This window comes from Dipteris shenzhenensis, chromosome 4 (assembly GCF_047967505.1).
Source record: "Dipteris shenzhenensis isolate YYH24624 ecotype China chromosome 4, Dip_SZ_1.0, whole genome shotgun sequence".
Classification (NCBI taxonomy): Eukaryota; Viridiplantae; Streptophyta; class Polypodiopsida; order Gleicheniales; family Dipteridaceae; genus Dipteris; species Dipteris shenzhenensis.
Window position 1 is genome coordinate 59,011,382 of NC_141599.1, and position 14,274 is coordinate 59,025,655.

Below are 14,274 nucleotides of genomic sequence, written 5' to 3' on the forward strand. Positions count from 1 at the left end.
AAGAAAGTTTATTAAAGTCTTCGGAAGACCGATGGGTCTATGAGACTGTGAAAATCCTGATACAACGAGCTGTGGTAGTGGAGCTACTAAACGCATGTTCATCTTTCTCGATGATATCCTTATCTTTTTCCGCGATAGCCGAGCAGCATATTCAAGATGTGCGATGTACCCTACAGTTATTACGTGATAACCAACTATATCTCAACGCAAAGAAAAGTGAATTCGGATTGTTGGAAATTCAGTATTTGGGCTACATCATTAGTGCTCAAGGGATTCGATTGGACCCTGAGAAGATCCAAGCTATCACAAGTTGGGATGTCCCCACGACGGCCCAGGAGATCCGCTCCTTTGTAGGTTTGTGCAATGCCACAAAGAAGTGCTTGGCTGCTCGGTTATTGCAACAACATGATAAAATACCCCCGATACATGTAAGGGATACAAAGTCCCACACTTGGCACCCCTGGCCAAAAGCATAGAGCCCTTCTGAATTTTCCAAGTCTGAAAGCCAAAAGTGGTGTGAAAACCAGCATCATCTAGCTGACCCACTGAAATAAGACTCTTGGTCAACTTAGGCACATGTCTCACATGTTTCAAAATAAATGCAGACCCATTTGCAAAAGAAAACTTTATGTCACCTACTCCCACTATGTCACATGCATAGTCATTTCCAAGATGCACACAACCTGTCTTTCCACTGTCATAAGTGGAGAACCATTCCCTATGGGGAGTAACATGGAATGAAGCACCAGAATCAAAAATACAATCCTGGGAATTTGCATCATCTAAAGTGGTAAGCAACTCCACAGATAAAGTAGACATGAAGAGAAGGTCATTGTCACTATCATGTGCAACTGCATTGATCTCCTCGATCTTCACTTTTCCTTTGTCCTCCCTTGGACTCTCTTCTTTCTGATTTGCACCCCAATTTGCATTCTTTTTTTACCCTCTTACAGATTTACTCAAGGGGATAAAGACACGCAGACAAAAAGTTCAAGTCACAGGCAAAGCTTTGCAGGCTTTCCATGACTTGCAATGGTTGGCCACGACACCACCAGTTATGAAGATTGCCTCTTAGGATGATCCATTTTTTATAATCACAAACGCTAGCAATGTCACCATAGGGGTAGTTTTACAGCAAGAGGATAAACCCATGGCATACTACAGCAAAAAGCTTAACGATGCCAAAAAAAACTATTCAGTGTATGATAGAGAGCTCCTCGGTGTCATCCACGTATTAAAACATTGGAAGCCTTTCCTATACGGACGGACTTTCACGGTGAAGACAGATCACCAAGCCCTTAAGTGGCTTCAAACAATGCCTAGTACGCAATGGAGCGATCGGCAGCATCGGTGTAGCCAGATATTCTGACAGTTTGGGGGGATGATTGAGTACGTTCCTAGTAAAAACAACCCCATTGCAGACACTCTCAGTCGAAAAGGTTCCATCCAAACCATTGAGCAAGCCACTGTGCTCGAAATCAAAGGAAAGGATCTTGATAGCATGAAGGCACAGTACGCGGAGTCAGCAGAGTTTGGCACGCAGTTCCAGTTAGCCATGACGCTTGCTCCAGGCCATTACTCATTAGAGGACGATTGGCTTTTCTATAAGAAAAGATTATATGTACTCAAAGACAAACGGCAGTGCTTCTTCATGATGCCCATGACGCCCTTACCGGTGGTCACAGAAGTATCAACGGACTTTGGAGAAGTTAGAGCGCTATCTCTATTGACCAAAGATGCCGAAGGACATATATGGCTATGTGCAGAATTGTCAAATATGCCAAAAGGTCAAGGCTTCCCACAAGAAAGCGGCAAGCTTACTTATGCCATTGCCAATCTCTGACGGTCCTTTTCAAGACATAGGTATGAATTTCGTGGGGCCACTTCCAGCATCCGCAGGTACACATGATACTCAATGTCTTACTATTGTTTGTCGCTTTAGTACAGCAGATTTTTTTCCAAGAGTTTCCCCAGATATTGGCGGACTACTTGGAAGCAATAAACCTACCGCCAAGTTAAGGGGGGAATGTCACATGCACCCTTGCACTTGGGTGCAAGGTGACACACTGGCTACATCGACAAGTGCATTATAGTTCCCAGATAGGAGATTTTGTCGTATGCTGTGACCGCTTTGTGAGCCCTTGTCCAGGGAGTGTCAGGCACAAGCTACGTAGGTCAGTCTCTCAACCTTAGGTTAAGTCAGTAATTTAGTTCTTGTTCACTAATACCCACTGGAGAACAGTAGGTTAAGTGTTTCCATCTTATAGGTTAGGTCTTAGCCTAGGTTAGGAGCCCCTTTAGGGTCCCCAAAGGCTGGACAGGTAAGCAGGCAAGGCAACCTGCAAAGGCTGCCCAAAAACTCCCCTGGCAAATGAGCCAGGGAGGGCTTTTATGGGCTGGTTGTAGGCCAACCAGTCTGTAAAACAGACCGACTCAGTCGGCTGTTTACAGACTGGGTTGGCTCAGTTCCAGCCCTATAAAAGGGCCCCTTGGCTGCCCTCTTTCCTCATTCAGTGCTCCTGCCTTCAGCTCTGCTCTAGCCTCAATCCCTTGGCCATCAGTTCAGCCTGATCTGAAGGTGACCACACAGCACAACAGTCGGAGGCTTGGACCAGCAAACGGAGAGAGGTTTGGACACTGTTTCCTCAGTTTTCTCAGCTCTCTTTTACAGTTTACACAGCTCACTCTCAGGTCTATATTTCAGTCATCTCTCAGTTCTCTCATAAGATCTATCACTCCTAGTTTTCACTCTCTCACTCACGCAGTAACCCTGCCTTCCGTTAGACAGCACAAGCCTCTTCCTTGCCTTGCAGAAGCATCCTACATCGTCAGTGTGGACAGCATCAAGGTATCGGTATTGATCAGCCTTGCCTCTCAGGTCTTTGGGTCTGCACAGTGAGCTCTTCAGAAGCGCGTTCCATGCTCTCTTGAAGAGTGTTCTTTGTATTTCTCAGTTCTCCAAGTAAAAAGCAAATTCTCCCCTGATTGGGGGAGGGGGCTCTTAGTAGGTACAAGGACCCAATCGGTTGTCGACTCTACTCTCTCTCTACCCTCATCTCCTTTCTCTCTCTATGGTAAACAACGCTCATTCCTCGCTAAAGGTTTAAAGGAGGTCTTGCTGTGAATTACACGATCAGATTACTGTTGCATGTTACAGTCAGGATCTATATCTGAGCGTCACCTCTGTATACCAATTTCTCAAACGGGTCATATTCTATCTATGAAGCACAATGTGCACTATGCTCTTTGAGATCAATCTAAATCAATCCCCCTCTGCCGCCGCAAACCCCAACGAAAACGAAAGGGACAAACAGACGCATCATTTACACAAAAGTGACTCACTCAAGCAAAATATCAGAAGATAGAAAGCTCAGAATTAACAAAGCACAAGACAAATGTCACCTCAAGACAATCAGGAAACTAGCTTGAAAACGTAAAATTTCTGTTTCAAGTCTATTTATAAGAATAATGAGGGAGGCCAAGTGAAGGAAGTTCAAATCAATTCAAAGCAGTATATGATTGTCATGCACGCATGCATGCACGCATGTCATATTCAATCTTTTCACAGCAATTCACCGAACCACTACACAATGATAATTTAAAAACCTAAAAGACCACACACTCGCAGAAAATATTAGAGCTTGTTTTGATGTGAACCAACAAAGTAATTTAAACATGCCTAAATTGCCATATTGGGTGTAAAATATGGGTGGACAATACCTGATAGCAGATTCTAAAGTTCCGTCTTGCATGAACATGAATGGAGCCACTCTGAAGTTAGGGTCATCACTGTGTCGAATTGCAGAGCCAAGTTCATCCATTACATACCTTAGAAGGCCAAAGTAATATTTGTCAATTCATAGCTGACCTTTTGAAATCTTCTAAGTCCTAGCCTGCTAGAATTTCACAGAAGGTGTCTGTTGTGAACATGTGGGATTTGGACAGCCAATAAAAGAACAAAACAAAAAATGGAATGAAAGTAAACATCAATTTGCTTTGGCATTGAAATGAAGCCCAAGTCAGTGCAATCAACTAATCCTTGAACAAGAGAGACTCCAGCGTTGCATCCAGCGTATCACTTCAATGCTGACAAAGTTGCGCATGAACACAGTTTTACAGTTTGCCACAAATGACCTATATAAGGCGCCACAGGATCCACATAGTAGCTTTACTAGAGTTCATGAGATTTCTTGAGAACTTGTTGCATAAATAAGCTTTGGCTAACTAACATTTTAAGAGCTACAACATCCTTGCACTTGCCATCACCTTAGGCGATGATTCAGCCTTGACCTAAGTAGGATGCCCTTCCCACATTCATGGGCAATCAGGCATCTTGGCACGAGCTAGCATGTTGAGGCTAGATATAAACCCTTTCTATGATGGTGCCAAAGAGTTCAAGAGCATAAGATCCTTGTCCTCTGTTTCTCGCCGATGGCTCCGGTGAGATGAGTGGAGAGGGAGTCTCCATCTCTCATCTTCTCTTCTTGGGATTGCAAAACTCTAGCTTCATTGTTCACCTCAAAGTTCTCCTATTATATCTTCCAAGATTTTGCTACAGACTTCACACTCATTAAGGAAAAACCCAGAGCAACTACAAGGATCCTCATGCGCAACTGTAGAGTCAAACCATGATTTATTTTTCACCACAAGGCACCTCACTCAGTGTGCTTATAGAGAGACACTTTAGATATGGAGAGAATACACACCAATATTCATCAAAACAAAATTTCATAAATAGAAGTAATGTCCAAGTACAAAATATAGCAAGAAATTGAGACAACACTTTCAACAAACAAGCGTTGAGGTAACACACCAAGAATAGACTCTATTTTCTAATCCTTCTACTATAGACCCCTCCCATACATGTCTGTGTGATTTATTTAATGTTCTCATAGAATCTTCTCCTAACTTCATGTATTATGGTCCTACTTAATAGAAGTTCATTTTCTTCTCTCTCTTTTTTTTTCCCAAAAAGATTACTTCATTAAGTATGAATGAAAACCACAAGAGCAAGCTCTAATGCAGAAGTACATCATGCCATGCATGAGAAAAAAAAAAACCCAGCTCAAAAATAGCTAACAAAAATCCAAGATGGAGGCTGAAAATGCCACCTCAACCCTGAAGAAGACTCATAGAAGAAAGGAGATTCTTTCCAAACTTTGAAAAAGTCTCTCTCCTAACTGTAGCTGCTTTGGAGGATCCCTGAACGCTCGCCCAAATGGCCATCAATGTGTGTATAGTATCAGTCCATATACTGACCATAGACTGGGAAGGGTGAACGTGTGAACCCTCCATCGCCTCTATACATCTGGCTCTCCGGGTACGCCAACCTACAATGCTAGCTAGAATCTCCCATGATGTGTCTCCCAAGGCATCATCTCATCAAAAAAGCCAACTGCTCTTTCGAATCCTTCACATTAGTGAGATAGGCATTCATGTTACCACCCTCATCAAGCTTTAAATCTTTCAACTGCCTGCAACCCTCGCCTCATTCCGCACCTGATACAAAGATGCAAGCTGATCCCATGCTTGCTTAGCTGTCTTGCAAGACCGAATATGAGGGATAATAACCCGTTTCATTGAAAGAGCAATCAAGGCATGTGCTTGGCATCATGACCATCCCACTGAATTTGCTCCTGTGAAGAAGGCAAAGCACTTGGGGCAGGAGGTGCAAGAGTCCTAGTTATGGCATTAGAACCATCACCTAAAGACCCATCACCTGAAGAAGCAGAGGCTATAGGTGCAGCACCAGAAGTCACAACGCGCGTAAGCCTGGCCTGAGAACCTGAAACAATATGCCATGGATTCTTGGCAACCAAAACATGTCCATCATGTATGACCACATGGGGTAATTGGTGCCATCAAGCTTGTCATCGGCCCCAATCAACCCAAACAAATCATCTTTGCCACCAGACATGGTGCTGAAATATAAGGCAAATGCACCAACTAGCAAAGCAAATGAGAGAAAGGCAACCTCTCAAAATCAAGTCCCAAAAATCTGCCCAAGCTTCAAAGCTTATGCCTGCAAAAGACTCTGCTGTCCCAAGGTATACCTATTGCAAGAAAAATCCCCAAAGGCAACACGAGGCCTTTCCAAAATGCAAATGAAGCAGAAATTAAAAAAATCCAATGCAACAATGACTTACCCAATGATGTACGTAGTGATAGGCTCTGAAAGCGAGCAAATGAGGGCTGGAAATGAGAATTACAGCAAAAGAAGTGCTTCACGAGGAGGAGAGCATGTAGAAATGGAGAGAGAGAGATCCAATGAAGAGAAACTCGCAGCCCGAGGCAAAGGGATGCCAAACGAGGAGGAAAGGGCTCAAAAAGAAGTCTCCTGATCAATTCAACAGCTCCAAATGGCTCCAAACGTCGGCACACAGCTCGAGGCAGATCCAAAATGCTGATTCGCACCTCAAAACAGCTTCAAAATGCTGGAAAAGCTTCGATTTGGCTGGCACGCACCCCTAGACAGTTCCGTACAACAGGAAACAGCACCAAAATGCAGGCATGAACTTCAAGGCTGGTCCAAACAGTCTTTTGGTGCATTAAATGCAGGCACAGCAGGTCCGTACAGCCTGTATGGACTGTATGGATGGCCATATAGTCACACGTGCGAATTAAATGAGCTGTACAAATTGTACGGATTCCGTACAGCAGGTAGCCGCCACACGTGTGAGGTAAAAACTGAGAAAAAACAGCTCCAAACGCCTCAAAATGCAGCTCCCTTCACAGTGGTTGCTCCAAAATGCGGTCTTCTTGTGTCAAGATCAGGGTTTTCGTGACAGAAGTGCTTGGAGAGGCTTCAAACACTCTCGGGTGTGTAGAAACCAGCAAAACCAGCAGGAATGAGGGCTCAAGAGGCTGCCAAACAGATTGTGAAAGCTGTCAATGGCTGAGGGAATGGATTCCCGACCTGCTTTGATACCACAGTTGGGTGTTGGAAGCAATGGAAGCTCAAAAATGGAAGCACAAAGGAGAAAAACGAGATGCTGTAATAGATTGCTGCAAAACTGAAGTGTGGAGACTCAAGGGAGAGCCAACATAATAAAACCCTAGGGCTAACTGCCCTAACTGGACTAAGTGTCCTAAATGACCTAGATGGTACATAAACTAGCTGTACCAATAGTCCTAACTGACTATAACTAGGCCTACAAGGCTCATACCAAGGTATAAGTGGCATCTATGGATAGCCATGAGATGGCCTACACTCTCCCTAAGAGTTTGTAGCAACTAATTCGGAACTGTTTTGGCTACGTGTATCTCTTGAATCTCTTGCCTGACAACTTCATCCACATCTCGTGGAGGTACAAAATCAACATGTGGCTGAATCGGGGCATGTGGATCAGGAGGAGGTTGCTGTAAATTCTGATATTCAGCATAAGCTTCAGTTGGGGAACCAAAAGCTATAAGAAGCATCCCCTCAAAAACATCATCTAAAGAAGCTGGAATAGTAAATTCTGTTGGAATTATAGATATAATTCAGCAGTGACCAATGTAATATAATAAGTTAGTTAGGGGCACTTTTCCCTCATTTAGAGGTTTTTCCCCCTAACTGCAGTTAGTTCACTAACTATGGTTAGTGACTACTAAGGTTTTGTCACTATGACAAAACCTTATCAACTCCACTTTGTGTTGTACTCTTTACACTCTATTTTGCAACTACAGCTTTCAAGCTTTTGACTCTCTCACTCTCTCTAGCTCTCACTCTCTCCATCTCCTTCATTTGGTATCAGAGCAGGTTCTAGGCCTGTGTGCCCTCTGCTCCTTCTTCATACCAGCGCCTTACCTCCAGCTCCAGCCCGCTCCAATCTGTCCGTACAGTCCGTACGACTGTACGGAAGCCTTACGCAAGTGTCGCCATTTGCTGCCGCCGTACATCGCCGTACCATCTCCGAAAATTTTCGTCATCTGCGCCGTACTTCGCCGTACCTGCAGCCGTACTTCGCCGTACCAGCGCCGAAACTGTTCGTCATCTGCGCCGTACTTCGCCGTACCTGCAGCCGTACTGCGCCGTACTAGTTCCGTACGTTACGTCATCTGCTTCCGTACATCGCTGTCTGTACCGCGCCGTACATCGCCATCCGTACATTGCAATAACATCTGTACCTGTCGTCGACGTACTAGCCGTACAGTGCCGTACAAACTGTACGGCACTTTCGTACTGTCTTCAGTACAGTACATCCGTACTGAATCTACTTCAGTACAGCAGGTGTTCTTTGACAGGCTTCTCTTGCAGAAAAATACAGTTTGGTGCAGTTGTTTTGGAGTACATTTGGGGCATTTTTGCATATTGCAGCCATTGCAATCATTGTGCAATTCTGGAGCTACATCTGGAGAAAAATTGGAAATATAGTCTAAAATTTGGGGCTTTTGTCTTAAAATTGCAGATTTGGGGTTTTTAGCATTCTAACCCCTTTCTGGCTGCAATTTCTAGCCACAAATTGGGGCTTTTGTGTTTGGAGAGCATTTTTTGGAGTATTCAGTACATACTGCCTTTCTTGGAGTGTTTGGAACACTTTTGGCAGATTTTGGAGAGTGTTTTATGCTTGGACAGATTTCTGACAGCTCAAGTGCAGAAATCTAAGTTGCATATACAGCCCGTGCTTGGGTGTGGTTTTTGGGAGTTGTGCATTTTATTCCCAGTAAGGGAATTCAGCTTTGTATCTGCTTCAATCTCTTTTTCAGATATGGCCCATCAAAATCAGAATGAGTTTCAGTTTGGTGGTCTTTCTCAGGAAGACAAATTGGATGGTACCAACTACTCCCTCTGGAGTTTCATGGTACGTAATATTCTGATTTCTCGCAATTTATGGGATTATGTCAATGGGGATGAAATCCGACCAGCAGATATTGCACCTGCTACCCCTCCTCACCAAGGAGGTGGAAGAGGTCGTGCACAAGGTGCAGCTGCAGGACAAGTTGTTGGTGCAGCTACAGTCAATACTCCTGAGCAAAAGAGATGGGATTCACGGGATGCCTTAGCCTTGTCTTGCATCTCTCTTTCAGTGAAAAGATCAATCATTCCGCATATCCGGTCGTGTAAGACCTCCAGGGCAGCGTGGGATATTTTGGAAAGCATGTATGCAGCACGGAATGATGCCAGGGTATCTTTTTTAAAAAGAGAGTTGAGCAATACACATATGGAGGAGGGTGACTCCATGTCAGCCCACCTCACTAAGCTACAGGATCTCAAAGAGCAGTTGTTAAACATAGATGAAATTATTCCTGATTCAGAGATGATTACAACCACTCTGAATTCTCTTCCTGAGTCTTATCTCAGCTTTCATACTTCGCTGAATTTATCATTGAGGGGGGGTGCAAATCCTCTTTCTTTTCATGAGCTGATAGGACTTCTGCTTCAGGAAGAGCAGACCAGGAAAAATTTGGCTTCACGTGCAGGTGAACAAGCCATGCTCTCAAAATTCAAATCAAAAACAAAGGGACAGGCAAAAACAGCAGCAAATCAGCCTTCCAGTGGGTCAGGACAGCCTTCACAAAAGGCTAAAAGTGATGCAAGCAAGCCCAAAAAGAAGGGTTTTTGTCACTACTGCAAAAAGCCAGGTCATCACATAGCAGAATGCAGGAAAAGGATTGCAAAGGAAAAGAAAAACAGCTCAGGAATGGCTGTTTCAGATTCAGCCCCTTGTGCATCTGACAGTGGGGATGCTGCAGCCAACTTTGTTGGTCAAGATTATGCCTTTTTATCTTGCATTTCTGATTCTAGGTTGGCTGTTCCAGATGCTCGGGATAGTACAGCTTCTTGCAGTGATGATACATATGCATTTTTGACTTGCAGTTTTGACTCTCCCTCAGATGCATCTGCTTTCAGTGTTGATGAAACACTGAACACATGGTATTTTGACAGCGGTGCATCCAAGCACATCACTTCGAGGAAGTGTCTCTTTACTTCCTTGCATCCACCTCCTGTTGGTAAGAAAGTCACTTGTGCCAACAACTCCTCATATTCAGTACGTGGCACAGGAGAAGTTGAGCTCACTGCAATTGATGGCTCAATTTTCAGACTTTCTGATGTATTATATGTGCCTGGCATAACCAAAAATCTCCTTTCAGTGTCCACTCTTAACAGAGGGGGATTTCAGTTCATCTTTGAGGATGACAAATGTGCTGTCCGGGACAGGGAAGCTAACTATGCCTTGATGTTATCTGGTACTCTGCTGCGTGGGCTTTTTCAGCTTGATATTTTTCAGAAAAGAGCAGCTCATGCTTTGGCAATTTCTACCCCTACAGTTGCCATGCAAAATGCAGAATTATGGCATGCCAGATATGGCCACATGCATTACAACAGCTTAATGACACTTCAGAAATTTTCAATGGTTGATGCATTGCCACCTCTTGAGATACCTCCTCCACATGCCTGTGAAGGGTGCATTTTAGGTAAAATGCATAGATTTCCCTTCAAGAAGGATGGTTCAGTTAAAGCTGTTCGCAAATTGCAGCTTATACACAGTGATGTCTGTGGTCCCATGAGGACTCCTTCATTGGGTGGTCATCTCTACTTTGTCACATTTATTGATGACTACTCCAATTTTACTTGGGTTTATGAGCTGAAAAAGAAATCTGAAGTGTTCACAGTGTTTAAACACTTTTCAGCCATGGTTGAAAATGAAACCGGGCTCAAGATACAGACATTACACACGGATAGAGGTGGGGAATACCTATCTGCAGAATTTGATGCTTTCCTCAAACAAAAGGGTATTGTGCATCAGCTCACAGTCAGGCTGACCCCTCAGCAAAATGGCAAAGCTGAGACGAAAAATAGAACCCTCATGGAGATGGACAGATGTATGCTGAAAAGCAAACACATGCCTCATAAATTCTGGTTTGAGGGTTTGATGTGTGCCAATTACATTTTGAACAGGGCTCCCACTAAGGCTTTAAAAACAAAAACTCCTTTTGAGGTCTGGAATGACAGGAAGCCTTCAGTGGATCACTTCCGAGTCTTTGGATGCCTTGCCTATGCACATGTGCCAGTTGAATTTAGGCACAAATTGTCAGATAAAGCCATCAAATGCATATTTGTTGGATACAGTGCAGAAAGCAAGGGGTATCGTCTCTACAATCCTGCTACACGCAAAATCATTGTAAGTAAAGACGTGATATTTTCTGAAAATTCAGCTTACACTCAGGCTGATTTTCAAATGCCTTCACCTTCAGAAGATGTCTTTCAAGGGTTGCTACCCATTGCTTTGGGTTCCCCTGCTGATTTTTCTGATCCAAATCAGAATTTACAGCAACCTTCAAATGCTTCAGTTCCGCCACGGGATGTCATGCCTCCTCCACAGGAAGTGGAACAAGTGGTACAGCAAGAAATTGCAGACATACATGCAGTAAAAACAGTCCCAAACTGGCTGTTACAGACTCTCCGGGAGAGTAAACTTGATGCTCCGTTACCTGGCAGGACTCGCAGTGCAGCAAGGCACATGGAAGGTGCTAATTCAGTGGAATCAGCATATGCAGGTACTCTCCTTGATGAAGAGGAGCCTGCCACATTTGAAGAAGCACAAGGTAATGTGCATTGGATGAATGCCATGCACGATGAGTTGCAGTCCATTGCAAAAAATCAGACTTGGGATGTTGTGGACTTGCCACAGGGTAAACATGCTATTGGCACACGATGGGTATTTAAAGTCAAACGGAAGCCAGAGGGCTCCATTGACAGATATAAAGCCCGGCTGGTTGCTAAAGGCTATGCTCAGAAAAAGGGCATAGATTATGAGGAGACTTTTGCTCCTACATCCCGGATGACTACCATCCGATCAGTAATTGCAATGGCTGTACATTTTGAGTGGAATGTTCATCAGTTGGACATCAAAACAGCCTTCTTAAATGGGGACTTGCTGGAAGAGGTGTATGTCAAACCACCTCCGGGTTTTGGAATTACAGCAAATGCACTTCAAGTCTGCAAGCTTAATAAAGCTTTATATGGGCTGAAACAGGCCCCTCGTGCATGGTATGCCAAGATACATGCCTTTTTGACCAGCAAGGGGCTGCACAATAGTCCTACTGAGAGCACCCTCTACATCAAGATGGATGGGGGGGAAATATTAGTCATCCTTCTTTATGTTGATGACTTACTGCTCACAGGGTCCAATGACGACAAAATTGCAGATTTCAAAACTGATTTGCAGACCCACTTTGATATGTCAGATTTGGGGCTGCTTCACTTTTATTTGGGGATCCAGTTCTCTCATGAGAGACGTGGCACTGTTATGTCTCAGTCCAAGTATGTTCAGAAACTTTTGGACAGATTTAACATGCAAGAGTGTAAGCCCATATCTACTCCTATGGAACCGGGGCTGAAACTCACAATGCATGATGCAGGAGAATCAGTTGATGCCACACTTTACAGTCAAGCTGTTGGATGCCTCATATATCTCTGCAATACTAGGCCTGATATTGAGTTTGCAGTATCTCAGGTGAGCAGGTACATGCACAGCCCCAAAACTATGCATTGGCAGGCAGTTAAGCGCATCTTCCGTTATTTGCAAGGCACCAAGTCTTTTGGCTTACTATTTCCCAGGGGGGGTGACTTGCAGATGCATGCCTACAGTGATTCAGATTGGGCTGGTGATTATGACACTAGGCAGTCCACTAGTGGCAATTGTTTCTTTTTGGGAAAATCTTGCATTTCATGGCTGAGCAAGAAACAATCTACAGTGGCTACCTCATCATGTGAAGCTGAGTACAGGGCAGCTTTCACAGCAACAGTTGAATGTGTCTGGCTGAGACGTTTATTTGCTGATCTTCATCTGTCTTTGGAGGGTCCTTCTCCAATTCTCACTGATAGTCAGAGTGCCATTGCAGTGGCAAAGAATCCAGTGTTTCATGCTCGCACGAAGCACATTGAGGTTCACTATCACTACGTCAGAGAGAAGTTGCATGCAGGAGAGATCAGTATGATCTTTGTGTCCACACATGACAACGTTGCAGATATTTTCACCAAAGCACTACCACGTGAGAAGTTCGAGGCATTTCGCAGTGCCCTGAACTTATATCCGTTTGGTGATTGATCAGCCTTGTACATGACATTGGCACTGCAGGGGGGTGTTGGAATTATAGATATAATTCAGCAGTGACCAATGTAATATAATAAGTTAGTTAGGGGCACTTTTCCCTCATTTAGAGGTTTTTTCCCCTAACTGCAGTTAGTTCACTAACTATGGTTAGTAACTACTAAGGTTTTGTCACTATGACAAAACCTTATCAACTCCACTTTGTGTTGTACTCTTTACACTCTATTTTGCAACTACAGCTTTCAAGCTTTTGACTCTCTCACTCTCTCTAGCTCTCACTCTCTCCATCTCCTTCAAATTCAGCATGTGTATATGCTCAATTCTCTGAAAAAATAACATCTCTACTCACAAAAATCTTGCGAGAAGCAGGATTGTAGAGACGATAGCCTTTACTTTGTGCACTATACCCAACAAAAATACACTTACGTGCCTTATCTGACAACTTATGTCAAAACTCCATAGGCACGTGGGCATATGCAACACAACCAAAAACTCTGAAGTGATCCACTAAAGGCTTTCTCCCATGCCATGCCTCATAGGGAGTGATTGTCTTCAAAGCCTTCGTGGGAGCCCGATTCAAAACATAATTGGCACACATGAGGCCTTCGAGCCAAAACTTGTGAGGTAACTTCTTACTAGTAAGCATGCATCTATCCATCTCCATAAGAGTGCGATTTTTGTGCTTACCTTTGCCATTTTGCTAAGGTGTAAGCCTCACTATAAGCTGATCCATGATGCCTTTCTCCTTCAAAAATGCCTCAAACTCATGAGACATATACTCCCCCCCTTTATTTGTGCGAAGTGTCTGCACTTTCAGTCTTGTCTCATTTTCAACCATAGCCACAAAGTGTTTGAAATGCATAAACAGTCCCGATTTTGCCTTAAGACCATAGACTCAAGTATAATTGGTGAGGTCATCTATGAATGAAGCATAATAGAGTTAACCACCAAAAGCAGGTGTCCTCATGGGAGCGTAGACATCACTGTGTATGAGCTGTAATTTACGAGTAGCTCTTACTGCACCATCCTTCTTAAAAGGAAATCTATGCATCTTGCCAAGGATGCAACCCTCACATGCATGAGGAGGAGGTGACTCCAAAGGAGGCAATGCATCAACCATAGCATGCTTCTGAAGTGTCATTAAGCTACCATAGCTTATGTGCCCAAATCTGGCATACCATAACTCCGCATTCTGCATTGCAACAGTGGGAGTGCTCACTGAGAGTGCAAGATCGGA

The 14,274-nt window shown here is 43.9% G+C and overlaps 1 protein-coding gene across 3 annotated transcripts in view; it reads right to left on the reverse strand.

Annotated features, from left to right (window-relative positions):
- The window catches only part of LOC147903119 (tubulin-tyrosine ligase), a 192,800-nt gene that overhangs the window by 135,009 nt on the left and 43,517 nt on the right, over nucleotides 1–14,274 (reverse strand). For all 3 annotated transcript variants that reach the window (XM_087374206.1, XM_087374207.1, XM_087374205.1), the window contains one exon: nucleotides 3,721–3,828. In XM_087374206.1, coding sequence (XP_087230332.1) covers nucleotides 3,721–3,828 — 108 coding nt within the window. The remainder of the gene's footprint in view (nucleotides 1–3,720; nucleotides 3,829–14,274) is intronic.